The following is a 17,172-nucleotide window of genomic DNA, read 5'->3' on the forward strand; positions in this document are numbered from 1 at the left end:
GTGGAAAATCTCTTTATCCTCTGCATGCATCACTGAACCTAGCAGACTGTCCCAATGTGACTGAAAAGTATCATCACTCCTTTTTCAGAGGTGGAAAAATTCCCTAACAGAGAAGTTAGATGAATCACATAACCCCCGAGACAGCCAGAACTTGGAATAAAGCACAAAGCTTTTGGCTGCAGTCTGAGCCCTAGATCACAGACCAAGTTGCCTCGAAGTTAGAATAGTATGAAGCTACACTTTAAAACAATTTCTGTTTTTCTGCACAAGTTAACTCTAAGAGGTAGCAGTAAATCTCTTAGGCTGGTAGGCAGTTGCATGGTTAGTTGTTGTACTAGCTCCCTTGCATGATCTGGTCAGCACCACCCCACTGAATGCTGATGCTCACTGGGGTTATCATTGTCTCCTCTTCCTAAATGACTTCCACTGAAGTTTTACCTAAATGCTTCTGTCCTTCTCTCAGCACCTGAGCTTAGGACAACAAGGCTGTCCATGGTCTGCACTACTGGTTGAGTTTTGGGAGCAGACTGTCCCCTGCTCTGCCTGTGAGAGACTTTCTGAGGTGGGGCTATTGACTCCTTTCCTTTCAGCAACTCAGCCAACTCACTTTGAAAAACCAATAGCCTCAATTACTAATTTGCACAGAAAGCCATTGTTAACTGTGTCATTGTTAAGCTATGCCATTTTCAAGCTGTGCCTCCTGCTCTGTGCTCAAGTGGCCAAATTCACCCTCTCACAGGGGGAAGCCTTTGTATCCATGGATGTTTCTGAATATGCCTTTGGTTTTCCCACACTTTCTACATGACTCCTTAGAAGCCTGAACCTGTTTTCTCATTACTTTCATCTCTGTGTAGAAAGTCCAACTACACATTAAATATTTTTAATTTTTTTCACACAGCTTGGGTTTTGTCAAGACTCAGGTGATGCTGTTCAGTGTTAGTTGCTTTTCATCCTCATTTATGGTCACAGGGATTATGTGTGTACATGAGGAAGATGAGCAGATGGCAAATCACTGGTGCCAACCAGCCTTCTCTGCTGGGGTGACAGTTCTCTCTCCATCCTCTCCATCCCAACAAGGCTGCTTCACTCCTGCAGCCTCCATCCTCCCCGAGTTGCCTCTGGTTTGTAGCTGAAACTATTTGGAAAGAAAAAAACAACAATCAAAAGCTCTGTTGCATTTACAGTAGTTTTATTTTAGTGATAGAACAACTATTTGCCTAATTTTGTTTAAGAACAAGCTATTTGCCTAACCTAACACATGAGCCAGACTGCTGCTGTCAAACAGTGACAATACAGGCTCTGGTGAGGAATAATCATGTTGATGGAGTCACTCTAGCTAAGTTATCAGGCAGGAGTCCTAAAGCAGTTTCTTCTGCACCTTTATCCCCATTTCACCACCTTTTTGCTTTCCTGTCTGGGAGTCCTCCCTGCGCCAGATGCTCAGATGTCTGACTGGGATGAAAAGATATTGGAATTGCTGCTTTAGCGTGTTCCTACATCAGATGACAGCCTGTGGAAGTCCCAGCTGAGGCCCACGAAGGCTATAGCAACATGCTGCTTTTCTAGCTCACTGTTGTGTTGAAAGGAGCAACATCAATATTGATGCTCACTAGAAACTCAGAGCAAGGTTGAGCTGTGTCATGGGTAATGGAAAGATTTGGGGATCCAGAGATGAAACCCATTGATAGGATAAATCTTCTTCATTTAAAGCTTTTGAAGATGGGTTTTGTCTTACTAAACAAGGGTTTAATAGACCCACACCACACCTATTTTTTGTGATAACGGTGGGGAATTATTGCTGCTAAAGCAATGAAAGCTTTTGCTATAGAAAGTCAGTACAAAGCTCAATTATTGGATGAAATGTGGTACAGAGCTCACAAGCCTTTATGTTCAGACTTAAATTCCCCTTAGGGAAGCTGCTTTATTTCAGGTATGTGAAGTATTTTAATGTCTGAAGTTTGGTCATTTTTAATGGATACCCATTCCTTAACAGCTTCCAGTCACATAGTTTCAGAGAAAATTTGATTGTCTGGTTACTTAAAAACAAAACCGAGTTTATTATTTATCATCTTAGTTTAAAGTTGTTAATGCACTTGAAAACAAAGTGATTCTATTGTAGCTGCTTACATGGTCCATTTTTTCTCCTTGAAATAAAGTTTGTGTTGTATTTATAGGTTTTTCAAGCTTTTATGTAATTCACTACCCTTAAAGATATCCTTTCTCCTCTACAGCTTCCTGATTCATGGCTCATAATTTCTCTCTGTCCTCATTATATGGATGATATTAGCACACAAGTTTTAAACTACTCATTTTTTCATGAGATTTCTCATGCAGTAGATGTGCATTTCAAATTAGTTTTCCTTTAAAAGAGAAGTCACTGGTGTTCAGAAGAGGCTGGGAGATACACAAGGGCTGGTTTTGTCATTGCCAGAAAAGCTTTGATCCAATAGAAGCTATGGAAACCAAAACTTGGTAAAAAAAAAAGGACATAAGACATCTGCTAAAGAGCTATAGAAATGTGATGACATTAAAACAAAAGTTAGAACGATCTACTTACCTACCAAATCTACATGCACTATGAGTATGCCTGTATTATAGCGTTGGGATAGCAACATGCTGAAGAAAAACAATTCCAGTCTTAGTCTACATTTACAGATATTTCAGAAAAATTTTTTTAACTGTTAAGCTGAAATTTATCATAATGCTTCTCAGCCCAGTCACATTTTTGTATGGTCGTTAGTATGGCACAGTTCCACCTAGCTAGTTCTGAATTATCCAAGTCTGAACCAAAGCGGGGTCTAGGGCTTTTTAGTGCTAAAAATACTTGCAATGCTTTTTAAAGCTTGTATCACTGTAATATGGATACATATAATAACTTTAGTCCAGCTGTGGACTGAGGTTTGTGGGTGCATATCTCCCTACACAGTTGTCCTGCTGAGCTGAAGAGGAGGCATGAAGGGTCAACTTCTTCTCTGTGGAATCTTATAAATAACATGATTTGAAAAGACAAATGCCAATTTTTCCATTCATTCTTTTTTTTTCCTTTAAAAAGCCACATGAAACCAAATGCCTCCTGTTCTCTTTAACCCTAATTCTTTGGGATGCCTAATGCATTTCAGCCAACTTTTCCACCTCTTTCCTCCCAATGTTCTGCTATTTCTGTAAAAATGTGCTGTCAGTTCAATGTACCCTGGAGCAGTAGCCCCAGTATGGTCTGAATTCCCAGCCAATAGCCTGGGCAGTAATGACCTTCTGAAGGCAAGGATGAGTCTGAAGGAACCACAGAACTGGCTGAAGGTTTCCAACAGCATGTGTTGCTTTGGGCACATAGCCCAAAGAGGGTGAGTGGGGTGGCTCACAGCATTCCCTTGGAAGAGACATTATGGATGTAAGTTTATGGATCCTAACTTCTGTGTAGTTCTGTCATCCAAGTACGGAAAACCCAACAGAATGGCTTGTGTGTGAAAAGGGGACGCCTGACTTTTAGGAAGGCTGTGTAGGATGTTTTCTGTATGCTAATTTATTTTCCAATTCTTTCCACTCTTTTCTCTCCCTTATCCACAGAATATTTTCAAGCCTAACAACAGCCTTAAGTCAATGTTTGAAAAAGGGTTTGCTCTTCAAGCAGTGTTTAGAGTTTGGAACACAGCCCTTTCAGTATTTCAAGTACTTTTCATCACGAAACTCAATATTCAGGGCTTGGACTGTGAAACATGAAGTTTTGACTTTTCTCCCTGTATTTATCAGTCCTTTTTGCCCCAGAAAAATAATATTTCTACCACAACCACCACCACCTTCTCCAAATATACTATTTTTTTGCCCATTTCTAGGGGTTTGTTGCTCTTTCCTCCTCTATTCTCCCCTCCCTTATTCTCCTCTTCTTTGCTTACTCTCCTTCCCTTTCCTTTTCTCATTTGATCACTTTTAGCATCTCCATTTTAGGGTTCAGCTACTCAAATGTCAGTCAGTCTTGATATTCCATTCTCCTACCCCAGACTTGCAGGCATCACTCTTGTCTCCTTCCATGTGAGGAGAGTGAAATAAATATGCAGAAGATAGCCAGATGAAATAAAGATTCAGACAGTTCATAAAATCCAACACAAATTTAGAAGTTCTACAAATATGGATTTCCCAAACCCAACCCAGCACAGTGAAATGTTCTGATGCCATTGCTGTGAATAACCATGCAATAGCTAAATAACTGACCCAGAAACAGAAATCCTGTAATATTAACTGCTAAATCAGGAAATTCAGCTCCTAAAGTGATTAGACGCAGACATTTTATTCAAACTATAATCTTCATGCAAGCTCTGATACAGGAGAATGACACCCTGGTTTATTGTGTAGGGAAAAGTACTATGTAAAGGAGTACACAGAGTTGTAGGAAGATGCAGCAACTTGAAATCTCATCTAGACAAAACTGTTACAGAAGTTAAATCCAATAGAAAAAGAGTAAGAGACAGTAGAAGATTTTCTATCAATTGAAGTCAAGACTGGATACCATTCTAGACTATAAACTCTTTTTCAACCACAAGTTTGTCGTTCAGTAGAAGAATTATTGGGTGTCCTACATTGTGCAGGAAGTCAGAATTATTACTTCCTTTCCTGTCCTTGAAAGTTACGAGGCAAATCTTTGCCTGAAATCAACTCCTAAAACATGAGCACGTGCAGAATCTGAACTTACAAATATGTTAAAAAAAATAAAAAGCCAAATAATTTTTAGTGAACGCAAAATACGCAGACCTAACAGATATGTAATGACTGGTTCTGATAATTCTGTGTATGAAATATATTTTTTGTTTACATAACCATTTTTTGTTCATATTTAGTACCATGACTAATTACTCCAATTCTTATAATATATTAATGTAATAATTAAGTAATGCATGCAATAAAAGTTTCAGCAATGTGGAGTTTTAGCAACTTCAGCAGCTCCTTAGGTGAAATATCTGTGGGTGCAACAGGAATTTGTTTTTCTGTTCAATTTAAATTGGAATTCCTCTTCTGAATTTTAATGTTAGACTAATATAGAATGTGGGAATTTTGTATGGTCACAGCTTACACCTTTGTCAGGAAGTCCTGAAAGATGGAAGTGCATTGGCTAGAAGGATGATTCACAGATTCAATAGGAAGCTTTGCTGGGAAAACAAGCGTATGGAGTAGTAACTGGACAAAAAGATGCCACCTTTATTTTAAGAACTATTTTTCACTGTGTTATTTCAGAGCAATTCTCAGTCAGACATTAAAGTTCCTCTTGTCCTTTTATAATTTCTATAGTTTTTTTCAAATTTTTTCTGCTATGGATTTTTCAGAATACCAGTGAGGACGTTGAAAAACCCAGCTTTAGTTCTTTGCAAGAGTAGAAATATTAATCTATTCACACCTTGCAAACTTCCATTTTCATTTGTGACATTGCATGCAGTCTTTTGGAAAGTCAAATAAATCCATGAGTAAATAAGTTTCTCGTAATTTGTTTTACTTATACTCTGTATCCAGGTACACATGTACTTGTCTTGTTTGGTAGTGTGTCTCTCCCACTTAGGACTCATTCTGACCTTACTGATGGCATGCAGGTATGATGGGTAAGATGAAGTCAAATCAAGATCAGAGTTGGACTCAAATACAGCTGGTTGGGATCAATACTGAATGTAAAGACATCTTTGCAGAATGAAGTATGCAGAACTGAATAATGCCCTAATTTATATTGCTTATACATTTAATGACAGCCATCCCGGTGTAATTAGAAGCTTTATGTAAGAGAAGATGACTCTATTTCTCTGAAAAAAGTTCTGCACCAGCAGTTCTCATTGAGGATAATGATGAAGCATAAATATTGAGTGAGTAGCAACTTGTAGCGGTACTGGAGGCCAGAACAGACAGAACGAGCACTCCCAAGGCAACAGTGAATTTTGAATGTGATAAACAGGGAATGTTGTGTTGAGTACATTGTGACTAACAAGTCTCAAAGCCCAAGGAGAAATCAGAAATGAGGAGCAGTTTCTCTACATCCATGATTTATGAGATGAAACATTGCATACATTGAAGTGAAATACATTAAACTACATTGCTGGCCGTGTGGCATCTTAGAGGGAAAAGATGTGCTGTAACTTCTGAATATTTGATGGATGCAGGACCAGAAGGGAGCAGAATTAAATCCAATATTATAATGTATGAATAATTTGAAGCCAGCAAATGAAACTAAGAGAATGAGAATTTAACTGAAACATAATAAAATTTCCAAACCATTAGGACTATGTGGAATGTTTTCTTTTCAGTGGAGATAAAACACAAGTTGTTCTGACTTTATAGCTATATATGACTATAGGAATGGAATATGTGATATGAAGGTCATGTCTATTTGGCAGAAATTTCTGAGAACCTTCAGGAACTTTCCCTCATTTCTGTAGGAAATACTCAGCACTGACTGTCAATGGAAAGACTTTGCACTTCAGTAAGAATTTTGGATTTCACTCTGATGCTTATGAGACAGAAATAGGGTGAATCATACTGTGCTTACATAGAAGAGCTTAAAATGAACTAAAGACTGAGAGCTGTGTTGTGAAACAGAGATAAAAGAGGAAACTAACAGGAACTCAACAACTAATAGGAACTCAACAACCCTGATCACTGATGAGCAGAAATGACAAGTCATTTGGAGAGAGGAAAGCAGGCAAACAAGATGTTCCTCTATGCTGATAGAAATATGAACTGAATACAGTCCAGCATGAATTTCACCCAGATGGAGCCAAACTGTAACATCAGCTCTGAATGTTCTTGGATGCTGTGGAAGTTTGAGTCTGAGTCAGCTCCAAACACAGCTCGTTCAGCTCCTTTAAGTTGCAGCAATTTACTTTGTATGCAGGACTTTTTTTTTTTTCCCCAGCCTTGTATTCACCCAAAAGCTCCGAGAGATCCTAAAGTTTATACCTTTGGCCTGTGTTGACAATCAGAATGAGAAGTGAGTGCTGATAGATTGCTTAATAAAATGCTATGGAGCTCTCCTTCTGGGAGTTAATGGTATTGTGCCCATGCACCAAATCCACAGTTAAGAGCAGATGTAATATTTTCACTTTGCAGCATCCAAAAGGCAGATTTCAGGCAGCACATCTCTGTTGAATGTTGTTCTTATTCTTTGTATTATTCAGCTTTTCATGTTGGATCTTACTAGGTAGAGGAATAACTAAGCTTTTAGACACCCTTTAAAATTAAATGTTTTGGTTTTGGGTGGGTTTTTTTGTTAATGTATTTGGTTTTTTCATTCAGACAAGCAGTAGTCTGGGATTTATTGTTCTACCAAGAAGGAATTCTCCTTAATTGTCTCTTAGAATCAGACCTTTTTTGGTAAAAAATGAAAACTCTCACAGACATTATGGTAGAAAAAGGTTTTGTCAATAGACAGAAGTGTTCATAGTAAGTACTTACGCATGCTACTGGTAGCTCATGCCCTAACTTTGGAACTCTGCAAGCTGTTTTACAGAGGAAGAGCCAGATTAATTATTGTTTCCTATTAGTTTTGTTTCAGTATTTAACACATCTACTAGGCATCCAACATCTTGTATTAAATTTGAAAATGTTGGGGATTCTTTTTTAATTTTAAGTGAGATTTTTTCCAACATATGTTCCTTAATTGACAGAAATACTGTGTTAACCCAGTTTTTCCAGAAACATCAAATATCTGTCATTGATATTAATACTTCTAATTAATTTTTCTTCTTTTTCTTCCCTCAGTTATTTGACCATCTGAAACAATAACCTTTCTGAATATTTTCATTTTTTGTTTACAAAAGCTATGAGTTCAATAGAACCCTGTACATTTATAAGCATTGGTGTAATTAGATAGCAATTTATTAATAGTATTAGCTTTTCAAAAGATCAGTAAACTGTTCAGTGTGCCAAGGAGACATACTTTACAGCTGTGTCCTGGCAGGGTGACTGAAATGGTGTTACACGTCAGTTTACTAAATCTCTCTGAAATGTCATGTTGCTGTGATTTGCCAAATGGACTTGCAGCCAGAATTTCTCTTCCCATTTTCTGTAGCTCTGGATCTACAGGGAGCAGGTCATTGCAAGTTTTCTCGTTGGACATAGTAGATATTTTATTATTATACTCCCATTTTTTTATGTTGAAAACTGATTGCAAAAAACCACTTCTTTTTACTAAATATGTGGAATGAAAAGACTCACTGCTTTTTAGATGTGATGGCAGATGCTCTTTTTGAACAGAGCAGTTGGTATTAAAACTAAGCAAAAATTGCCTCTGAAATATTTTAAAATATTGTTAAGATTTGGTGTTTAGTCTCTAAAAAGGCTGCTTTGGTTTTTTATATTCACAGGTTGTTCGGAGTCACTTCTCTTACTCAGACAAACTGCTCAAGCACTTGGATGATCATCAAAAATCAAGAGCTACATTGGTATCACCACGCTAATCCAATCTTACTGCTGGTGATGTACTACACCCTCGCAACTCTCATCCGTCTCTGGCTGCAAGAGCCCATTGTAAGGGTAACTTCTTTCTCTCCTCCCATGGCTGGTGACTGTGAGGCTGCCCAGTGCAGATACTTGCTAGCACACATGCAAACATTTAGGAAAATTAAGGGGAACAGACACCAAGTGCAAGGTGGTACTTTGAATTTGGTCCTTTTGCAAAGTGTCTTCAGGAGTCTGATCTAACACGGATGTTATTCTTAAAATCATCAGGACTGTTATGCAAGGAATGCAATGGCAGAGCATTAATGGTTTGATTTGGAAAGCAGGTATCAATATGCAGAAGTGGCTGGGCTTGATTGACTCAATGATCTTAAAGGTCTTTTCCAACCTAAATGATTCTGTGATTCAAATTTAGGTGCTATCGAGTGAAATGCCAACACCCAATGCTTGACTACCAGAACAGAGGTAGGATACATTCTGGCACAGGGTACTGTAAGACAAAACACAAATTTGCAATTTTATCACAGATAAAGAAAAATTTAAACCTTTCCTCCTGTGTGCCTGAGTGAAAATCCCAGCTTTCATTTAAGAGCAAGAGAAGAAGGAGGAAAAAAAAAGTAAATCTTTACTTCTTCCAGTTTCAGAGGAAAATGGGTATATAAGAACCCAGAGGTACCTTAAAAACTTAGAAACTGAAAGTATAAAAAGGATGATCCTAGGCATTACTTATTTTAATTTCCTGATCCTCAGAGGCCTGATGTAAGTTTTCAAGTTGAGGTTTAGTAGTGCTGTAAACCACAATGAAAATACTCATGACCATGCTGTGAATTAGTGGAGTTTGTAGTAGCAAGTAAAAATGTTCAAGGTTTTCTTATTTTAAGGGTGTTTCTTCATATAATGGATAATGCAACAGTTTAACATTTTAAAAGGCAATCAAAATACATCACCTCTGAATTGAGATGTCTGGTATTTGGGGGTTACATATATAGGGCTTCAAAAGGTGAACGATGCCAGAGCCGTCAGCTCGAGCTATTAAAAAATTGTGTCTTAAGTTTCCAGAAACCTTAATACTATCTTTTCTAAAGGCATGAGATTGTCGTCAGTACCCTCTGGCAGTGGGTATTTTTAGGGTTTTTTCCTTTTATTTTTTCTGCAGCTGCAGCATCTGGAAAGTAGATTTTTTTTTTCTTTCTTTAAAAGAAAACTGAGATTTCCAGATAATAATATGATTTTAGCACTGGGGCTGTAACTAAAACTTCACATCTCACAAAGTGCTTAGTAAAACCATGAGAACTATTCACGGAGGAGTAAGCACATGTGAAATGCAGTTAGTGGGAGCTGTGTGATCTCAGCAAGTCTGGGAATTGATTTCCAGTACCTGTGTTGTTTTCATCCAACAGTCTCCATCCTAAAGTTTGGTGTTGGATCTAAGGTAGTTGCAGGGCTTTTTCAGTGGAGAGAAGTGGGTCTTTCTGTCTAGGATAGAGTGAATGCTGCAATTTCCTGCAGGGACTTGAGAGGAACTATAGTGGTCTTGCCTGCACTTCTATTTTTTAGACTGCTTGTGGTGTCTGAGATAGATATTCCCATAAAACACTAAAACCAGTCTCTGAGAACTGCCAACAAGTGAAATTAGAGATGCTTTCCAAGCAGTTGAGCTAGAGTAAGTATTAAAAGACATTAATATAAGAAACACTGATGTCTCTCAGACCCATGGCTACATGAGAGGCAATAGAAAGTCTTGTCACTCCCAAGGGAACTTCAGATGCCAGGCAAATGATTCTTCCCTGCAAAGATAAATGGATGCTTATAAAAGGGAACACCATAAAGGAAAGATTATCCATGCATTAATGCATATTTTTGATGCACAGGATGTTAGCAATGCAAGTATTTGTCATTAGAGATGCTGAGATTTGCAAAATTTACTGTATTTTCTGTATTTTCCACACTTCCTCCTTATGTTTTCTTTTGTTGTGGTTTTTTTTTTGTTTGGGTTTTTTTTTTTTCTGTTGTTATTTTTGGTTTGCTGGTTTTGGTTTGTTTTTTTTTTTTTTTGTCTGTAAGTGTTTTGGGTTTGTTTTGTGGTGCCATAGATCAGGATTTGAAATTTCTCTTACTAGATTTTCCCTAGTAGACTCCATTCTCAGTTATTTAAGTCCAGAAATAACTGTATTCCAGGTTTCATTGAAATCTTTCTAAACTTGTGAATTTGTAGTGCATTTGATTCATTATGGAACTAAGTATATAACCTGTCTTTGCCGTCCCCAGTGATTTTGAAGTCACTCTGTATTTAGGATCTCACTATTAACCTACCTATAGTTGAATGACTGGTGAAGACAAAATGCTATGAGGTGTTTAGTGTAAAGCAGTTGTTCTCTATGTACTGCTGTCCTGTACAGTAAGAAGTGGCTCATCTTACAAATTTTGTTCAAAAGAATCTCTTGAACAAAACCTGTTTTGAACAAAACAAGAAAAAAAAACTTTTTCAGTCTAAAAAGATTACAAAAGCTATATGTAATACTGGTGTATCAGATACTAAAAGCAGAGTAAAATATGTAGACCTGATGGGGTTTTTTTTCCTGTGTGAATTACATCTTGGGGTCCTCTTGTGGATAAAATTCCTTCTGGATTGCAGCAAGAATTGTTTTTGAGACAGATGCTCTTGAGACTGTCTCTAAATGCTGCAGTTGATGAACAATTTTGCAGGAACAGACCCCACTTCACATCTTGAGTTTCAAGGTGCAGTTTTTTGTGTGTGCACCACAATGCCGAAGTATGGCGTGTCTGAAATTTCAGTGTATGGTCTCCACATGGGATTCTGAATGGATCTTACTCATACAAAGTGACCGTGGCAGTCAGTGGAAGATTTGCTTTTCTTATGCTTGCTATTTTGGATCCTGACTTGTTCTAACATTGAGTCTTGTGAAATTCTACCTCTGCAAATAAGAAAAAGCAATCTGTCTCTGGAGATTTCAGCTCATAGTTGTAACTGCTAGCACTGAATATATGAATAGAGCCCATTCATTCTGTGCTGTGAGTGGTAACTAATAGTACAGGAGTCAGCAGAGTTACAGCAGTTGAATGTAGAGTCCTCTTATAAAATTTTTATAATTGTTTGAATTAAAAGGTATTTAAGAGTTGCTGAGGAAGAATGAAAAAATTACACAAGTCAAAGGACTCTCACAAGTTGTGCTTGTGTGACTAGTACTGTGTTTTCTGAGTTTTCTTCCTCTTCTGAGCAAAATGATTTCCCACCCTTCCCTGTCATCTCTTAGGCTAAAAATATCTTACTAAAAAAATTGTGTATATCTTATGTCTTTTGTGTTGTTTTTGTCACCCTGGTGCCAAACTAAATGTCTTTGATAAGCAGTTCTTTATGGTTCATATTTATATTAAAGTTTCAGACAGCAGTGGCAAGTATTTTAAGCACAGGATCAGTTTATTTCATCTTACAGTTTTGCTAAGAATGCCCTTTTACAATCAAATACAAATATATAGTCACATGTGAAATGTGCTACCATTTCCTCTGAGAAGTGAAATTAACTAATAATCATTGTTTATCTAAGTCAAGATTTTAAAAATACGACCTTGCTGTTAGGATTGGAATGAGGAGAGTTTCAAAATGAGCTAGGACGTTTGGATGTCCTGTTCCCATGGGTAGCTTTGCAGGGTACTCTGCCCAGCATCCTGATTTATTCTTGTTCTATTACATCAGAGGATTTTGCCTAAGCAATGAGAACAGTTGCCACCAGCAAGCTGCCACTCAGGAGGCACAGGAAGAGCTCTGGTGGGGTTCGAAGAGCAGCTGTAACCTACTGTGGTTTGCACTCCTCCTCACCTTAGTGATAACAGTTGCTGTCTCAGATGGAGAAATAAACCACATGGATCAGAGACAATCACAGAGTCACAGGACAGTCCAGATTGGAAGGAACTTGGGAAGATCATATGAAGAAACTTCTTCTGAGAACAAGGCCTCAGATTAGATTTTCATGGGCCAAATTTTGGATGTTTCCAGCAGAGGCTACGAATGCCAGTGGTTCATTGTTCTTATGGTGGGAAAAAAATTTAAGAATAAATAAGAAATATATATATATATACCTTTTTTTTTTTAATATTCAGAAGATGTTTCCCTGGAGCGAGTTATGTCCTTAGCCTCTTGTCCTATAACTGTGCATCCCTGTGAGAAGAGTACCCTTGTCTTCTCTAAAACTACAATTTCATTGCTGTAAATTTAAAAAAAAACCTAATTCCTGCATCCTTCAGCTTCCCCAACCCTCTAATCATCTTGACAATTTTCTGTGGGATCCTCTCCAGATTTTCTATGTCTCTCTTGAGCTGGGGATGCCAGAATTGCATTGCAGGTATGGCCTGACACTTGCCAAGTAGAGTGGAATAATCACATCCCTTGATCTGCTGGCAGTACTCTGGCTGATGCAGTCCAGGACGTGTCTGCCTTCATTGCTGCTGGAATGCAGTGCACTGCTGGCTCTTGTTCAGCTTGCTGTGCACCAGCACCACCAGAGCCTCTTCCACAGAGCTGCTTCCCACACAGCCTGTCCAAAGTCTTTGCTGTTACCTGGGTTTATTCCAGCTGCAGGACTTTATCTTTGTTAAACCTTGTGCATTTTTTGTTGTCCCATCTCTGTATGGTGAGTCTTTCTTCTGGCCCATTTATCTCCTCCCAGTTCAGTGTCATTCACAAATATTCTGTGGGTGCAATTGCATCCAGGTAGTTTTGAATAGGACCAGACCTAGTGCCAGTCTCTGAAGAACTTCACTCATGGCAATCTACCTTTTTGTCTTTGAGACTTTACCCTACTTGGAGAAAGGCAGTTCAGCTAGTTCTCCACCCATCTTGTGTTCCATCTGTCAAGTGTGTATCTTACCAGCTTGTCAGTAAAGACATCATGGAACAGTGGTCAAAGATGCTGAAATCAAGGTACATGGAGGTCTGTGTAATTCTGGTGTCATGTAACTAGCAGTTACAGAAAATCTCTGTCATTGTTTCTGAAAATGTCATCTCAGAGTCATCTATCATAAACCAGGTGTAGTAGCAACTAAAAGATGCTTCAGACATGCTTTGGAGAGGGAGCATTAGCTGGGGGGAAATTCCAGTTCCTCTGCTAAAATTGTATTTACAGAGCTATAGCTACTGCTGTCATTTGTTGTCATTTAGCAGATGCCTGATGAAGAGAAATCTGTCAGCAGGGAAGATGACAAAGAAGTCCCCTGCAGCCCAATTCCAATGACAGCAGAGAGGAGACGCAGTCTGTGGTATGCAAGCCACTATACAACTGATGAGAGAAAAGTAAGACTGGAGGGGGAAGGGTCTCTGCGTTACACAATTACTTTGAATTAGGGGCAGCAGTGTTATGTAGGTTGCAAGTAAGATCTTCACGTGTGATTGTATAAATCAGATACAATATCAAGGCTGCATGGTAGAGTTGGATAGCATATATTTTGTAAAAATGAATAAAAAAAAACCAACCAGGAGCCAGTTTAAGGAAGTAAATGAAAAGCATGCTCTATGTTTTTGGCTTCCACATTTTAGAAGTGTAGGGCTGGGCTTTTGTCATGGGGCCATTATCTTTGAGCAAACCGTCTAGAAAGTCTGTCAGGGAGCTAAATCTGGTGTAAAGACCTGATCTGACTCGTAACTACTGATTAGCACTGTCGTTGGTGAGTGGAGACTGCCAGTTTATCTTTTCCTAAGCATACTGGTGTCCTTGGAGATATAAAGAAGGCAGTTTAGGCAGTTGTATAAAATCTCCTGGAAGGGTCCAGCTCTATACCGTCCGTCCGCACCAGCTGCACTGCAAAATTTCATTTGTTGAGTTACTGTCAAATGTGGGACATATGAACATTCATATATACTAAAGCCACATATACTCAAGCCCCAAGAAATCCACTATAATAATAGTAATGGGAAATGAGCTGGCAAATGGATAAAGTATCATATTTTATATTTGTATCACCATTTTATTGGAACTATTTTTATAATTGTAGTAATTCTAATGATTGTTTAAAAACTTAGTTTTTAAGCATTGGATCATTAGAAAGACATTAGAAAGCAGTTAATCAGTATAATGCCATACTGATTAATTCTTTGACCTAGCATCCAAAATTTCAATACAGCATTCTCAGTTCTGGTTTAAAATTCACAGGAACATACAGTAAAATTATTATGTCAATGTTGTGGCACACTGAATATAATTTTATGGCATCGTATGATTCTGCTGACTTTTTAAGAATTCCTTCTGAATTTCTTGGTGCAAATCTGCAAAAGTCAGCATATATGCATGTATGTATTCAAGAAGTTAGACTTACTAATGCTTGAGCCGTGCTTCTGTAATAATTTGTCCTTGCATTGCTTTTTGCAGCTTCTGTCAATGACCCAAGATGAATACAAGCCATCGGATGTTAGTATACTACTAGTCTTTGTAATTTTGCAATTCTTCTCAATGTGTGTTAATGCAGATAACACTGATGCATACAAATAAAACTTTAGATGAAATTTGTAAAACTTCTAGATTTTTGGTTAGCCTGACATTTACCTTATAATCTTGATTATCCTAAATGTAATTGTCTTCCGCTTCCTTAATAATTTCCCTGAGAAACCATTGATTGATCACCTGAAATTAAGATGCTTTTAGTAGTACCAACTGGCAAACGATCTTTGCTATTTCATTGGGTTTTAAGAAGATATGAAAATATGCTTTCTAATGCAAGCCACCTTTACATTTGATTTAGTTCCTTTGCATTATTTTTTAATTTCATTCATGTTGGAATGCTGAGGACCTTAAAGCATGACCAACAGCACATATGAGTTCAATTTACAGATTACAGAAAATCCAGGTCTTTATTTGAACAGACAGCAAATGATCAATTTATCTTGACTGCCATAGACCTTAGCAGACTCTGAAATCAGAAATGTCCCCTCTGCTCCGCACACACAGAAGAATGGAGATTCAGATGAATTTTGGGAGCATCTATGACTTAACATAAACATGCTCCAGTCTGTACTTGGTGCAGCTGCTGGATATGACTGAGCATAACCCAGATACTATGCTGAGACAGTTCACAGGCTGTTGCACATGCCTGTGCATAGTTTTGACAAGCAAGATATGCTCCTATCTCACAGCCTGGGCAGAAGTCAGTCTTGAGCGTGTACTGCCATCACTAACCCATTGCACGTGAATTTATGCCAGTAGGAAAGTCACAAATGATTGTAAGGTTTCTGGAGCCCTTATCCAAAAAAGCACAAGAGCTGAAATTGAAATCACCAAAAAAAACCATGAAAGAGTGTTGAATTAGCACTACCAAGTGACAACGTGGCATCAATAACAGTAATTACCACAAGTCGTTTTATTAACAACAGCAAAAATAGATCTCACCACTAATAATTCAAATTTGAAAGTCATTTATAGGCACTATTTTCATAGCTACTGGAAATAATTAGATGTGAACTGAAAATCCCGATGTAATAGTTTGCCTAAGAAGGAGAATGAATTTTTGGTTAGTTCTATTGGTACAGCATAAAAATCTAACAACAGTTGATTTTGGAAGCTGTTCTGTGCTACTTTTGCATGCAACATGACTATAACATATCACTTTCTTGGAAGTAACTGCAGTTACTTGTTAACCTCTTTTAACATTGGCACTCCAAGAGTAGCAAAACACAGAAGTAGGAGTCACACTCTTCTGAGTGCCATGGTAAATGCAATGCCTCTCTCCCATGTCCTGGCAGGTGCTGCTGGTAACAGTGAACGGGAACCCTGCTGACTATCACACCATCCACCCCGCACTGCCATTAGAAAATGGTCCAGCCAAAGCAGATGTGTACTCCACACCACAGTACAAGTGGGAGCCTTCGGATGGCACGTCAGGTAGGGAATTGCCTAGGAATTGTCCTTAGTTCCACGTGGTTTTCTTATTCTGTATCTCCAGTCACTGCCTCTAGCATTTCTTGTCATTTCGGTAAGCTCTTTGGCCTGTTAAAGGTAAATACCTGCTGTCACCTTACACTGATGGATACCCATATGGCAATTTTGTAAACTGGGCTGTAGGTGTATACCATCCAAAATACTTTGCCTACCAAAACTGTGATTTGAAGTAGCTGTCAGAGCAATTGCAAGCAAAATAATTCCAGGAGAGGATGCATATACTCTCTTTAGACCAGCATGGATTGCAAATAAGAATTTCTTTTTCTACTTAGAAAAGGAAGAGGAGGAGGAGGAAGAAGAGGAAGTTACTCAGGAGGAAAAAGAAAATGTTAAATTGCATGCCCTGGTCTCTGTGTTTCAATTTATCATGAAGCAAAGCTACATTTGTGCTCTGATAGCTATGATGGTAAGTAGTGGCAACGAAAAGAGTAATGCTGTTGGTTTTACAAAAGTCTTCTCAATGCCTTTCTGAAAGTTATCTCATCAGCTGGTTCTCAGCAAGTCTTTGCATCAGGCTTAGAAAATATCAATATGGTGTCTGCATCATTTTGAGCCCATTTTAGGTTATTAATGCATAATTCCCAGGCCTGTTACAGACCTTTAAATAGGGCGACACGTGGCGTTCTGGTTAAACATCACATTTCCAGGACTGGGAGCCCCAGGCTTTGTTGTCTGTTGAATATCAGAAAACCACTGGGTCTCAGTTTTCTATTGATTCCCAAGCTTCTGCACAAGCAGGTTTGTCATGTGTTTGCACCACTCAGAAATTTGCCTATAGAATTAAAGTACGTCATACTGATAT

General features: G+C 38.3%; 1 protein-coding gene across 2 annotated transcripts in view; it reads left to right on the top strand.

Annotated features, from left to right (window-relative positions):
• Positions 1 to 17,172, top strand: part of PIEZO2 (piezo type mechanosensitive ion channel component 2) — a 293,385-nt gene that overhangs the window by 182,893 nt on the left and 93,320 nt on the right. For both annotated transcript variants that reach the window (XM_039549190.1, XM_039549191.1), the window contains exons 8-12: positions 8,334 to 8,496; positions 13,604 to 13,735; positions 14,808 to 14,846; positions 16,175 to 16,313; positions 16,643 to 16,776. In XM_039549190.1, the coding sequence (XP_039405124.1) occupies positions 8,334 to 8,496; positions 13,604 to 13,735; positions 14,808 to 14,846; positions 16,175 to 16,313; positions 16,643 to 16,776 (607 nt within the window). The remainder of the gene's footprint in view (positions 1 to 8,333; positions 8,497 to 13,603; positions 13,736 to 14,807; positions 14,847 to 16,174; positions 16,314 to 16,642; positions 16,777 to 17,172) is intronic.

This window comes from Corvus cornix, chromosome 2 (genome assembly GCF_000738735.6).
Source record: "Corvus cornix cornix isolate S_Up_H32 chromosome 2, ASM73873v5, whole genome shotgun sequence".
In the NCBI taxonomy this organism is placed as follows: Eukaryota; Metazoa; Chordata; class Aves; order Passeriformes; family Corvidae; genus Corvus; species Corvus cornix.